The sequence below is a fragment of the Palaemon carinicauda genome, chromosome 25, assembly GCF_036898095.1.
Source record: "Palaemon carinicauda isolate YSFRI2023 chromosome 25, ASM3689809v2, whole genome shotgun sequence".
In the NCBI taxonomy this organism is placed as follows: Eukaryota; Metazoa; Arthropoda; class Malacostraca; order Decapoda; family Palaemonidae; genus Palaemon; species Palaemon carinicauda.
Window position 1 is genome coordinate 18699224 of NC_090749.1, and position 15438 is coordinate 18714661.

Genomic DNA, 15438 nt, shown 5'->3' on the forward strand with positions numbered 1-15438 from the left:
ACTTCTCCTCAAATAAGCAGCGGTGTTGCCGTCCTTCCTACTTGTCATGGTGATTCCATTTTACCCACCTTTTCATTTAAAATTGAGGGGACTGTTTACAGAGGACTGAAGGACAGTGGTTCGCAGAGTACGTTTGTCACTAAGAAATTGGCTGAGGAGAATAATCTTAAAATCATTAACTCTAAAGTAATGCTAACAGTTACTGGGTTTAATGGTAACAAGGAGTATTTTACTGAAATTGTTGAAGTTCCTGTTACGATCGGAGATAAATCCTTTATAATTTATTGCTTGGTTGTACCAAACATTAATGTAGCATTGAAATTACCTTTGCTTGGTAGATTAGTTGATAAATTTCAGGCACAAGGTGTTAAACTAGCTGATCAATTCCTTCATAAATGTTCTCATGAAATTGATAATGTTCAGCTCCTTTTAGGTACAGACTTCGCTTATTGTATTGCAGGTACAGATACAGTTTTTGGAGGAATAAATTCATCGATGTATACAGAGTGTCATGCAGGTATTTTGCTGTCTGGTAGCATTGATTTAATGATTAAGAATATTGATAATTTAACTGATACGAGAGTGCAAACCTCGGCTGTTAGTAACCCATTTGAGTGTAGTTCTGCTATTCATATCCAGAGTAATTCCTTTTTGCTCAACTCTAAAGTTGATATTTTTGCCGATGATGACATTAATACTGACTTTGAGGTAAACTGTTCATTTTCTGTCATAAATGAAAGAGGTATGCTTATGGAGAAACCACTGCAACAGGCCACTGATCAACTTCTAGAGTCTGAATGTAATTATTACTTAAGTTACGATCAGAATTTCTACAATGATGAAAGTATTGAACTTAACAACCAGTTGCAGAATTCTTGCTTTTTTCAGGACCACATTTAAGTATAAATGAAGTTCCACAATTGTCAACTACTATACTAGCATTTGAGATGCCCACTGAGGTTCAAGCAACTCCTTCCACAGCTCGGGTTATTGAAGTTGCTAACAATCTTATTGATATTAATAATTATTCCAATTTCAAGAAACTTGTATTGATTTTTCGCAGAATTTTCTTAGTGGTGCACAAGTGGAAGCTGAAAGCGAAAATTGCTTGCTCACCAGTCGCTAATTACTTTGCCCAGGCTATAAATTACTTGTTAAACACTGAACAAAGGAAGCATTATCCTGAGGTATATTCTTACCTACAGCATGGTCTTAATCCCAGAAAAGACATTCCTCCTATTATATCGCAACTTAATTTATTTTTAGATTCACAGGGTCTTCTGAGAGTTAAGAGTAAATTCAAAAAATGGAATAATGGCTTAAGTGGAAATTACCCTTTATTATTGCACCCAGACAGTCATTTGACCAAACTAATTATTTGGGATGCACACCTCAAATTATTACATTCAGGATGTTATTCTGTATTAACCCTGGATAGGTACGATGGGTCGTTCGCGACCCCGAGCGTCAAAAAAAAACAGGTTTTTCTCACGTGACTCACCCCAGTGACTGAATTTGTGGGTGATCGACCTGCAGGAGGTGTCTCCCCTACACGCTCTAGTAGTGTCCAGATGTGCATTGCTGTAGCTGTACTCCTTCCCCGATTTCTGAGACGCGTCGGGGTCGAGCGCGACCGAGTTTACCCTTCTAAGGTAATTTGCATAATTATCAAAGTTATTACGTATTATGAAATTGTCGTAGAATGGTGCAACTTGTATAGGTTATCAGTTGTGGAAAGTCTTGGTGGATTGTTTGGCTACCATGTGCATGATTTTTTTTTTAGTTAAAATGTCGTTCATCACCACGAGGACCATTTTACCGAGAGTGCCCCTTTTTCCTTTTTTTTCATTTTTTTGCCAAGTCATTTTTCCGTAAGATATTGCCAAATAGTGTCGTAAAACTTTTGCTTGTTTAGTGTTGGAAAGTGTGTCTAGATGATCTGGCTACCCATGCGTGACTTTGTTTTTGTCAGATACGACGTAGTTATTGGTATATTGGGTATTTAACTGCGGTTACCAATTTCTGTTTTTTTTCAATATTTGTAAAAATTACTACGTAGTAAGGAATTGCCGTATATTATTGATTTTTTTTTTCATGTTTATGTGTTAGAAAGTGTGCCTTGATGGTTGGGCTAACACGTGCATGTCTTTTTTTTTATCCGAGATGCCGTATATTAGAATGTCGGGCATTTTACCGCGAGTGCCCCTTTTTCATTTTTTTTCATTTTTTTGCCAAGTCATTTTTCCGTAAGATATTGCCAAATAGTGTCGTAAAACTTTTGCTTTTTTAGTGTTGGAAAGTGTGTCTAGATGATCTGGCTACCCATGCGTGATTTTGTTTTTGTCAGATACGACGTAGTTATTGGTATATTGGGTATTTAACTGCGGTTGCCAATTTCTGTTTTTTTTTTTCAATATTTGTAAAAATTTACTACGTAGTAAGGAATTGCCGTATATTATTGATTTTTTTTTTTCATGTTTGTGTTAGAAAGTGTGCCTTGATGGTTGGGCTAACACGTGCATGTCTTTTTTTTTATCTGAGATGCCGTATATTAGAATGTTGGGCATTTTTCCGCAAGTGCCCCTTTTTATTTGTTTTGCATTTTTTTGCTTAGTCATGTTACCGTAAGGAATTGGAAAGTAGTGTCGCAAAACTTATATTTTTATAGTGTTGGAAAGTGTTTCTAGATGATCTGGCTACCCATGCCTATTTTTTTTAGCCAGATATGGCGTATATATAAGTATGTGTTCGATTTTCCTGTGATTGCCATTTTTTCGTTTTTTCCCATTTCTTTCAAAATTACTACGTACTAAGGAACTATCACAGAGTAATGATTCATTTATATGTTTATTTGTCGGAAAATGTGCCTTGATGGTTTGCCTAGCACGTGGCTGAAATTTTTTTTTTCTGAAATGTCGTATATTAGAATGGCCATTTTTCCACAAGTGCCCCTTTTTATTTGTTTTGCATTTTTTTGCTTAGTCATGTTACCGTAAGGAATTGGCAAGTAGTGTCGCAAAACTTATAATTTTATAGTGTTGGAAAGTGTTTCTAGATGATCTGGCTAACCATGCCTATCTTTTTTTTTTTTTAGCCAGATATGGCGTATATATAGGTATGTGTTCGATTTTCCTGTGATTGCCATTTTTTCGTTTTTTCCCATTTCTTTCAAAATTACTACGTACTAAGGAACTATCACAGAATAATGATTCATTTAGATGTTTATTTGTCGGAAAATGTGCCTTGAGGGTTTGCCTAGCACGTGGCTGAATTTTTTTTTTCTTCTGAAATGCCGTATATTAGAATGTTAGCCATTTTTCCGCGAGTGCCCCTTTTTATTTGTTTTGCATTTTTTTGCTTAGTCATGTTACCGTAAGGAATTGGCAAGTAGTGTCGTAAAACTTATATTTTTATAGTGTTGGAAAGTGTTTCTAGATGATCTGGCTACCCATGCCTATCTTTTTTTTAGCCAGATATGGCGTATATATAGGTATGTGTTCGATTTTCCGGTGATTGCCATTTTTTCGTTTTTTCCCAATTCTTTCAAAATTACTACGTACTAAGGAACTATCACAGAGTAATGATTCCTCTAGATGTTTATTTGTCGGAAAATTTTGTTTACTTCTTTTTTGATTGAATATCATCAAATTTCTTTAGCTAAAATATTATATTTTACATTTTTTTTTCAATTTTATTTCCCTTCAAAAAATTTTTTTTGGGTCAGAATTTTAATTTTATAGTCGTAAAATAATCGACAATTATCCAGCAACCCACCATACAATTTTTATGCATATCCAATAATGATTAGATTAGTAAATAACACCTTGAAATTGACATACCCTTCCTACATTTCAAGTGGCAGATTAGGGAGTCTGAGTCAATGTGGTTGGCGGCCATTTTGTGGACATATCCGAAGCGTAAGTTGCCCTATCTATATATATTCTTGTTCCCTATAGAATTTGTGATATTTTGGTATATTTTTACCTGCATAAATATCATATTATATATTAAATATATGTATTTTTTTACGAAATTTCTAAGTACTCAAAAAATTACCTTTAGATATGGCCCCTGATATAAATGTAATTTACAAAATAATAAAGATTTTTTTACATATTTCTATTTTAGGATAACATATGTTTATTCCCTAAAAAAATTAGCCACTTCCTATTTCATTTGGGTACCCAAAAAAATTCATGAAATTTGGACAAATTTTTTTGGCCAAAAAAAGTTACCCTTTTTTTCTCATTTCAGATCTTCACCTCCATGGGTCTGACTTCATCCAAAATACATCAAGATGTGTCCTAAACATTCAAGAATCAATTCCTAAAAGGATTTGTGTATATATGTATAGACTTTTTTTATGAATTTTTATATCAGGTCTTTTTTTTCTACTTAATTTTTTAAAATATTTATAATAAATAGTTTTTCTGCAGATGAGTAGTATTTATCTTTAAAGTTGTTTTAAGCATTCATTGAAGTTTTTTTTGGCAAAAGAAAAAAGGAGGTTACTGCAAAAACTGATTTTTCAAGAATTTTTTTTGGCGTCGGGGTCGTTCGCGTCCGAGTATACCCTTAAAGGGGTGTCTGAGAAGCGTACCTATCCAGGGTTAACAGAGCTCAGAAAGCATTTTTACATCCCTAAACATTTCTCAGTTGTGAAAAAGGCTCTTAAACAATGTGTTCATTGTCGTAGGTTTAATAATCGTTATATAAGGTTAAATCAGAACTTTTACAGAGACTTCAGAGCAGATCCTCCTACGGTTCCTTTTTCTAACATATTTATGGACTATCTAGGACCCTTCAATACGAAGGATGGAAAAGAGACCCGTAAGGTTTGGTACCTATGTATCACCTGTACTTGGTCTAGGGCAGTTAACCTCAAAATTTGTAGGAATTTGAATGTTGCAGAATTTTTAAGAGCATTTCAGCTACACTGCTTTGAGTACGTGATTCCTCAACTTTGTATCAGTGATCTTGGAACTCAGTTGGTGGCAGGAGGTAATACCATAACTTCCTTCATTAGTGACCCTCAGACGCAATTATATTTTGAGGAAAATAATGTAAAACCCCTCTCCTTTCAGCAATATTTCAAAGGCTGCAGTCAATTGGGATCATTAGTAGAAGTCTGTGTAAAAATGGTTAAAAGATTAATGTTTGGAGCAATTAAGAATTTTGTGTTGACGTATGTTGACTTTGAATTTCTTGTCTGTAATATTGTGCATCTCATTAATCGACGACCTATAGCCTTCAAAGAAGCTGTTCGTGCTGAGACTGACCACGTGCCTGAACCAATAACGCCAGAACAGCTCGTGCGAGGTTATGAATTGCCTTCTCTAAACCTTATCCCTAATCTTCAACCTCTTTCAGTTGAAGATCCAGAATTTGACCCTGATAATCCAGCTATTTCTCAGAATTGCCTAAAGTTGTGTAAAATTAGGCAGACATTAATAGAGACCTATCATAATGAATTTCTAGGTACTCTGATTCTGCAAGCAGTTGACAGAAAGGGGCGGTATCGTCCCGTTACTCATAAATTACTAAAGGTTGGCGATGTTGTATTAATTAAGGAGGAACATACCAAAAGGAATAATTATCCTCTAGGCATAATTCTAGAAGTTTTTAAGAATGATTTGGGTGAAGTTACCCATGCTGTTATTAAGAAGGGAAAAACAGGCCAGACATCAAGGTTGCATGTAAATAATATTATTCCAATACTAGAAAACACAGGAAGTACCAATTCAGCTACTCCTGATGTTAGTAATTCTGTTACTTCGTCCTTAACTTAACCAAAAGAAAGGCTGCTATATTAAGCCAAGAAAGGACAAGACAGATGCTTTAATCTTTATTCAGTATTTGTACTTTCTTGTATTTAATTTAATTATTTTTACATTTTTTAAATGTATTTTTTCGTACAATTGTCCTGTTACATATGTTTCAGGATGCAATTTTTTCATGTCTGAAAAAATCCCATCTTCGCCCCTGGACTGTAAAAGACATTTCATATTTTCACATGGCGACAGGAAAGACTAGTAATTATTAAGACTTTGGTATTTCAATTGCCCTACTCTTGGTACCATCAAACTGTCTTTCCTGCCGTCCAGTCTTTAAAGATGGGTAGTTTGCTAACTCCTCCTCCTTCCATATGCTTTTCTCGAGCGAAAACTGCGACGAGGAGGGAGGCAGCCCGGCCGTCCGGCAGTGTCAGAGACAGACACACAGAGACCTCACTCACCTGGGAAGGTTTCCACAATTTTGATTTGTCCGACATGCCTGTCTTAGACTAAAGGCTTTTATTGGGATCCCTGGTCTACGTCACCCTCTGGTGAACATCTGCCAAAATCCATCTGCAACGCCTTTGTGCATGGTTCGACAATGGTGAGTACCAAGAATATATAGGGCTTATCTTTAAGGTTATCATTGCGAACTCTCATTGCCTTGTGTTGCCTATTAACCCTGGATAGGTACGGTGGGTCGTTTGCGACCCCGAGCGTCAAAAAAAAACAGGTTTTTCTCACGTGACTCACCCCTGTGACTGAATTTGTGGGTGATCGACCTGCAGGAGGTGTCTCCCCTACACGCTCTAGTAGTGTCCAGATGTGCATTGCTGTAGCTGTACTCCTTCCCCGATTTCTGAGACGCGTCGGGGTCGTTCGCGTCCGAGTTTACCCTTCTGAGGTAGTTTGCATAATTATCAAAGTTATTACGTATTATGAAATTGTCGTAGAATGGTGCAACTTGTATAGGTTATCAGTTGTGGAAAGTCTTGGTGGATTGTTTGGCTACCATGTGCATGTTTTTTTTTTTTAGTTAAAATGTTGTTCATCACCACGAGGACCATTTTACCGCGAGTGCCCCTTTTTCATTTTTTTTCATTTTTTTGCCAAGTCATTTTTCCGTAAGATATTGCCAAATAGTGTCGTAAAACTTTTGCTTGTTTAGTGTTGGAAAGTGTGTCTAGATGATCTGGCTACCCATGCATGACTTTGTTTTTGTCAGATACGACGTAGTTATTGGTATATTGGGTATTTAACTGCGGTTACCAATTTCTGTTTTTTTTTCAATATTTGTAAAAATTACTACGTAGTAAGGAATTGCCGTATATTATTCATTTTTTTTTCATGTTTATGTGTTAGAAAGTGTGCCTTGATGGTTGGGCTAACACGTGCATGTCTTTTTTTTTATCTGAGATGTCGTATATTAGAATGTCGGGCATTTTACCGCGAGTGTCCCTTTTTAATTTTTTTTAATTTTTTTGCCAAGTCATTTTTCCGTAAGATATTGCGAAATAGTGTCGTAAAACTTTTGCTTTTTTAATGTTGGAAAGTGTGTCTAGATGATCTGGCTACCCATGCGTGATTTTGTTTTTGTCAGATACGACGTAGTTATTGGTATATTGGGTATTTAACTGCGGTTGCCAATTTCTGTTTTTTTTTCAATATTTGTAAAAATTTACTACGTAGTAAGGAATTGCCGTATATTATTGATTTTTTTTTCATGTTTATGTGTTAGAAAGTGTGCCTTGATGGTTGGGCTAACACGTGCATGTCTTTTTTTTTTTATCTGAGATGCCGTATATTAGAATGTTGGGCATTTTTCCGCGAGTGCCCCTTTTTATTTGTTTTGCATTTTTTTGCTTAGTCATGTTACCGTAAGGAATTGGCAAGTAGTGTCGCAAAACTTATATTTTTATAGTGTTGGAAAGTGTTTCTAGATGATCTGGCTACCCATGCCTATTTTTTTTTAGCCAGATATGGCGTATATATAAGTATGTGTTCGATTTTCCTGTGATTGCCATTTTTTCGTTTTTTCCCATTTCTTTCAAAATTACTACGTACTAAGGAACTATCACAGAGTAATATTTCATTTATATGTTTATTTGTCAGAAAATATGCCTTGATGGTTTGCCTAGCACGTGGCTGAAATTTTTTTTTTCTGAAATGCCGTATATTAGAATGGCCATTTTTCCACGAGTGCCCCTTTTTATATGTTTTGCATTTTTTTGCTTAGTCACGTTACCGTAAGGAATTGGCAAGTAGTGTCGCAAAACTTATATTTTTATAGTGTTGGAAAGTGTTTCTAGATGATCTGGCTACCCATGCCTATCTTTTTTTTAGCCAGATATGGCGTATATATAGGTATGTGTTCGATTTTCCGGTGATTGCCATTTTTTCGTTTTTTCCCAATTCTTTCAAAATTACTACGTACTAAGGAACTATCACAGAGTAATGATTCCTCTAGATGTTTATTTGTCGGAAAATTTTGTTTACTTTTTTTTTGATTGAATATCATCAAATTTTTTTAGCTAAAATATTGTTTTACATTTTTTTTTTCGATTTTATTTCCCTTCAAAAAAAATTTTTTGGGTCAGAATTTTAATTTTATAGTCGTAAAATAATCGACAATTATCCAGCAACCCACCATACAATTTTTATGCATATCCAATAATAATTAGATTAGTAAATAACACCTTGAAATTGACATACCCTTCCTACATTTCAAGTGGCAGATTAGGGAGTCTGAGTCAGTGTGGTTGGCGGCCATTTTGTGGACATATCCGAAGCGTAAGCTGCCCTATCTATATATATTCTTGTTCCCTATAGAATTTGTGATATTTTGGTATATTTTTACCTGCATAAATATCATATTATATATTAAATATATGTATTTTTTTACGAAATTTCCAAGTACTCAAAAAATTACCTTTAGATATGGCCCCTGATATAAATGTAATTTACAAAATAATGAAGATTTTTTTACATATTTCTATTTTAGGATAACATATGTTTATTCCCTAAAAAAATTAGCCACTTCCTATTTCATTTGGGTACCCAAAAAAATTCATGAAATTTGGACAATTTTTTTTGGCCAAAAAAAGTTACCCTTTTTTTCTCATTTCAGATCTTCACCTCCATGGGTCTGACTTCATCCAAAATACATCAAGATGTGTCCTAAACATTCAAGAATCAATTCCTAAAAGGATTTGTGTATATATGTATAAACTTTTTTTTTATGAATTTTTATGTCAGGTCTTTTTTTTTTCTACTTAATTTTTTAAAATATTTATAATAAATAGTTTTTCTACAGATGAGTAGTATTTATCTTTACAGTTGTTTTAAGCATTCATTGAAGTTTTTTTTGGCAAAAGAAAAAAGGAGGTTACTGCAAAAACTGATTTTTCAAGAATTTTTTTTGGCGTCGGGGTCGTTCGCGTCCGAGTATACCCTTAAAGGGGTGTCCGAGGACCGTACCTATCCAGGGTTAAAGTTTTCCTGTCTGTCATTTTTAATATTATGAAGATTTGTAATAGTTTTTTGTGGTCAATATGTTTTATATATCGTATTCTCTTGTCCTTTCAGGTGATTTAGCTCTCGGACTAGTAACTCTAGCTTATTCATAAATTCACGTTGTTAACACTTGGGTAAGAGAATCGTCTAATATATTGTTTCGAGTGATTATATTTATGACGAATTGTCTCCCATGTTACGACCGAGCAAATTTATATTAGGTTTACCGTTCATTTCAGGATGGTGTTCGGTTTCGATGTATCGGCCCTTTTATTTCCTTCCTGATACTAATGTAAACTCTCAGTTGTTCAATTGTAAGGTAATTTTAAGTGGGTTATTATTCCGATGGGTATATTCTTCTACATAAATGACCATGACTTTAAGATACTAATCTTCCTGAATATATCTTTGCAGACAGCGAGCGAAGCAGAACGAAGGAAACGCCCTGCGATCTACGTGAATTGCCTTGTTCTCCAACCAATTGTTGGTAACTACGTTACTACGCCATTTTGAAGGCTTATTTATGTAATAAATATCATATTTAATTACATTTTTCCTTCCCACCTTTATTTCAAATCACAGATTTTTATGGTGTTCTGTTTATAGAATGAAAGTTCTCTTCCTGTTCGTTTCATGAAAAAATTCCCTATGTCCTCCTGACATCCCTGAGCAGTTGATAGTTGTATTGGAACCATCTGGGAAGATATTGAAAGAGCGTCACCTGAGATGAGGGAAGCAGAGGGGTAGTCCGTGCATGAGAGAGAGAGAGAGAGAGAGAGAGAGAGAGAGAGAGAGAGAGAGAGAGGGGTAGGCTGGTGAGTTGTACACATACATCACATTACGACGTATATTTGCTGCTTTTTACCATTTCTGTTCACTATAGGCTACTTATAATCCTGTCTTTGTTGTGGATTGATGATGTCGATCACAAGTAAACCCCGGACGATTTTCTAACAGTTGAGATTCCTGTTTTTGGCCGAAGGAGGAACAAGGGAGTCATAATTCCGTATGATTCATAATAAGGAGAAACGAAATTTGTAGAACGATTTTTCGACTGAAGTAAAAACAGGTGACTCACTCTCATTTGGAGCTTTTTCATTATCCTCCATCAAATGTTACAATTAGGAAATCTCTTCTTTCGTCTGTGTTCCCAATTCCAAATATATACATATATAAAAACACACATATGTATATATAACACTCGAAGCTTTAACGCAAGACCCTTTTGAATCCTTTTCCCTAAACAATATCTATTCGAATCTGGTGAGATGCAACAATTGTCTATTCTCTTCCTTCCTCCTCCTCTCTCTGGCAGTTTTTATGCAACCTATGCATTTTCCCTTTTTGCATTTCATCAAGTTCGATTTTAGCTTTGCCCCTCTCTCTCTCTCTCTCTCTCTCTCTCTCTCTCTCTCTCTCTCTCTCTCTCTCTCTCTCTCTCTCTCTCTCTCTCTCTCTCAAATCTTCGAGTTAAGTCATAATATAGAAAAGATTGAATATTACATGTTCATTCCAAATTGATGTTATCTACATTAAGTCAAACAAATAATGATAATAGAAAAGGTTAATACTGAAAATAATGATAGTCTACAAACAAACAATAACAGTTTTCTTTTTATCTTACGAGGTGTTTTAAATATGTAAATAAACATCAGAAGACAAGACCTAATTTCAAAGCTAATATGAATCCTTCATGTATTTCCCAGGATCGACATATCTTTCCTTCAGTAAATACAATACAATTACCTGTAAAGATAACTGTAATAATTGTAACACAACAGTCATCTCATCAAAGAGAAGAAATTTAATAGGATTATTAGTTTAATCCTTGTAATAGTTTTAATCTTCTAATCTTTTCTGATCATGACGAACATCCATCTCTACATCATTTGAACAAACACATGAAGACTAGTAGACAATTGAATTGGAAAGGGTTTTGTGTCATTAATGTAACCCATTTCCTCAAAACAAACCTTCAGGTGTCATACCCAAAATCTTTCCCCTCTCGATACCTTCTAAAATATGGTGAAGATTCAATTCTAATTTTTCATCTCCCCTTCTCTTTTGTGGCATATAATCTTTCAATTTATACTTTACTCTTTTTATCAATTCATCGATATCTCAATTATCTCTTGGACTGGGTAAGAGAGCAAAAGCCTTGTAATTATAGTTGGGTTACAAAGAAACCAGAATAATTCCATTTTGAGTTTTGTTGGCTCCTGGACCTCCACTATATGGTAGATTACTTCTTCTTCTTTCATTTGTTCTTTACTTTATCTACTTTATAAAAATAGATAAGTTTTCTTCCTAAATTTCAATGGAACTTGTATATGCCATAACTGTTCTGTGACATAATGTCATCGTTTAAGCTTCATGTTATTAAAACGGCTCTGCTAAGATCTTATGAAATTAGTCTTTTTCATACACATTGTGCATAAAACTGAAACAAGTTAAAATACTAAAGAGACAGAAATGATTAAATATTTAAATCTGTAAAATAGAATGAAAGTTTTCTTCCTGACCGTTCTATGAAACAAATCCCTTTGTCATCTGACTTCCCTGAACAGTTGATAGTTGTATTGGAACCATCTGGGAATCTCAACGTCTGTTGCAGTCCCAAAATGAAGGTGTTTGAAGCATGGCACCTGAGAATGGAGGCTGAGACAGTTGGGTATGATTAGCCCGTGCATGGAGAGAGAGAGAGAGAGAGAGAGAGAGAGAGAGAGAGAGAGAGAGAGAGAGAGAGAGAGAGAGAGGGGGGGTAACTAGTGTGGCTTTGAATGATCTGCATTAGGAACTCAAAAGATTCTTTATTCATTGGTGTTGCCTGACGTCAGTTGGGGAGCCAATTTAATTATTCAGTAAAATTGTAGCGAGGTAGTTTAATAATCCTCTCTCTCTCTCTCTCTCTCTCTCTCTCTCTCTCTCTCTCTCTCTCTCTCTCTCTCTCTCTCTCTCTCGTGCAAAAGCAATTTTATTGTTCCATGTAATCCCCGCAAAACATGAGTGATCGAGGGATCCAGGCTTCGTTTCGCACATGTGTCAATATTCGCTTGATTGATGAAAGGCAAAACTGACTTTTGTCTGAGAGAACAACTCGTTCCAGGAAAGATAGATTACAAACAAGATTTTCATTTCTGCAGCAGTTGAGATATTGACATATATCGGAAAAAAATGGCTTATGAATACATTTCCTATTTTAGGTAGCATAATGAAAAGAGGATGGAATGAAGGTTGTGAAAGAAAAAGGGAGGCAAATGGAAACAGGAAATCAAGAGTAAGTTCTCTTCTTTCAAAAGGCAACATAACTCCTTGCAAGGGAATTTTACATTAAGTGATTTAAACAGATTATTTTTTTCTTACAATTTATATTTTCAGATTATCCAATAGATTGCATTTCAAAAAATAGCAATATTCTGTATAGGATTCCCTGTTCCAGTGATAATAACATGTCTTTATATACACTCTTGGAAAAATCTGTTATTTTAATCGGAAATTCTCCGTAAAAATATACTGTTCTCAACCGTATTTCAGAAAATTACAGGCCACCGTGATTTTACCTTACTTTGTTATTGTCTTTTACTGGTTGGCGAACTTAATATCACTCCTTTACGTCAATATATCCGTTTATAAAACGGTAAAAATCCTAGAATAAGTGTTGGCAGACATTTACCGTTTTTATATTGCTAATTTTTAATAGTATACATATGGATTACACTACTATATATATATATATATATATATATATATATATATATATATATATATATATATATATATATATATATATATATATATATATATATATATATATATATACCGTATGTGTGTGTGTATCATTTGTTGATATTTCAGTTTCGAATTACTCCATGCTGCGATTTTTTAAGTGTGGAAACCTGGCTGCCCTTACTGCATCCAAATTTTTACTTGTAAAAATTACCATTGAAAGAAAATAAATTTTTAGTTGAACATAGTTTAATTAACATAATTATTTCTATAATGCCAAGAAGGAACTATTTTTCACTTAAGAAACTTAAAACCTTTCCCGTGACCTTTGTAGAATCATTATGATTCCTTGCCCAAACTTTGGAGTTTTATATTATTTAACCTATTCAATATCTGAATAAAGTCCTCTGGATGTTTAACGTGTGTGGAAGAAAAAGTCCTTCGAAAGGGAGATAGCAAGTCCGCCAATCATTTTGATATGTTATAGATGAAGTTTGACGCAAGGGAATAGAAAGTCCTTTGTGTTCTGGGGTTGGGGGATGGGTGTCGTAGAAATATGTAAAGGACAGGTTTATTATTCTTAACTTTTCCAAGATCTTAATGTCTTTTATATTGTTGTATATTTTCCCAATAAATCTAAAACAATTGAAGTGCAATTGTATTACGGGGATCTTTGGTTAATTTCTCATAGGTGGTGTCATCTTGCAAAGGTTGTTGAGCTTTGTTTATGATACACAGCTTGTCTGTTTATTAAGAATAACGACACTGCCGTCTTTTATAGGATTCGGTTATGATGATGTTTTCTGATTTATATAATAGGAAAAAAAAAAATTGTGAAGCCTTATATAGGGAGATGATTTTTACCTTTATTTCGGTCGACAAGAATCCTTTTAAGACAAATTTTAACTTTTCATCATTTGAGCCGCTATCAAAGCACAAGGTGACTCGATGCTTAGCTCCAAAGGTGGTAGCATCCCACCAAAGTCTACGCTGACTTGCTTATGTAACTGTAGGAAGTCATGTCCCAAAACAACTGGAGCCACGCAATCATCCATCAAGTGCAGACAGAACTCAGGGTTTACTCTTCCACTTACGGTTAAATCGTAATTGCAACACTTTTTAAGTTTCATTGTCTGTTTGGCATTGGCTATGGTTATGCAGCAGGCTGAAGAACGAGTCACTGAGTTCATAGCCTTAGCTACTTTGGCATCTATAAAGCTTTTAAATGGTTCAGTGTCGACCAGCCCGTCCAGGGCCTCGCCTCCATTCAGTTCAACAGGTAGGACAGTTTTGTAGACACTTCGTAGTGCAGGAGAAGCTGCAGCCCCAGCGGCCCCTGTTATGGAAGCAGGGATGGACTGTGGGAGGTTGTCTGGGACTATTCCAGCTACAAGATTAGAGTTAGTTGATTCACCATTATTATTCCATTGTTTTCTTTGCGACTTGCAGACACGAGCATAATGACCTACCTTCTGACAGTTGAAACACAAGGCTTTCTTAGCAGGGCAGTGGGATCTGGGATGTAGGGTTCCTCCACAAAAGAAGCACCTCTGACCACTGACGGCGGCAGCACACTCACTTGGATTTGAGGAGTCACTCATTTCGATCAGAAAACTGTTGGGATCCGTTTCAGGTTTTGCCTCTTCATCTATCAATGCTGCCACTGTGGTATTGGTTTCACTTGCATAAGATGCCGAATGCAGTAGAGTCATTTCCAGTGCACAGGCTTGTTTCACAGCTGAGGATAAGTCCAAGGATAAGTTCTCTAACAGTCTCTGTCGGATTGCATTAGATGCCATACCCGTGATGTATGAATCTCTGATGGCCAGTTCTTCAACCTGAGCAGCTGTACAATCAGTGAAGCTACATTCCGAGGCCAGACATTTGAGGCTATCCAAAAAAGCATCTAGAGTCTCGTCATTCTGTTGCTTGCAGGTGGCTAATTTGTATATGGCAAACACCTCTCTTTTTTGTTTCATAAATGTAGCCTTCAACGGGCTTATGGCAGTGGCATGTGTGGTGGCACTTTTAATTATCTTTAACAGTTTACAAGATACGTGAGCAAGAAGAAAGGCCAACTTATCTGGATTTAAGTCCGGGTTGATGGCCGCACAGAAGGCCTCAAAGTTATCATACCACATAATCCTTTTGCCCTCCACATCGGCTGATTCTGGGTCCATGTCAATTGGGCTGGGCATCAGAAACTTGTGCATGGTGAATATTAAGCCGAATAAATTATGGAATACCAAACACAGTTGCTGGAACGTTGGCTTTATTCGGCTTAAAGTGGTGGCAAGGTGTTGGCCAAGCCGGTACAGTGTTAGAGACTCAACGTTGCCAAGCAAGCATACAAACACAAGCAGTCACTATTACCAATTCACACCACACTGGCATGAAAAATTAAATACATATAAAAGAATTAAGT

The 15438-nt window shown here is 35.5% G+C and overlaps 1 protein-coding gene across 1 annotated transcript; it reads right to left on the reverse strand.

Moving 5' to 3' along the window:
- Positions 1-11126: 11126 nt before the first annotated feature.
- On the reverse strand, positions 11127-15226 carry LOC137618906 (uncharacterized). Its single transcript, XM_068349108.1, has 3 exons — positions 14654-15226; positions 14108-14485; positions 11127-11195 (listed from the first exon to the last, which is right to left on the reverse strand). The coding sequence occupies exons 1-3, from the start codon at positions 15224-15226 to the stop codon at positions 11127-11129; spliced, it is 1020 nt and encodes a 339-aa protein (XP_068205209.1).
- Between the last annotated feature and the right edge of the window lie 212 nt (positions 15227-15438).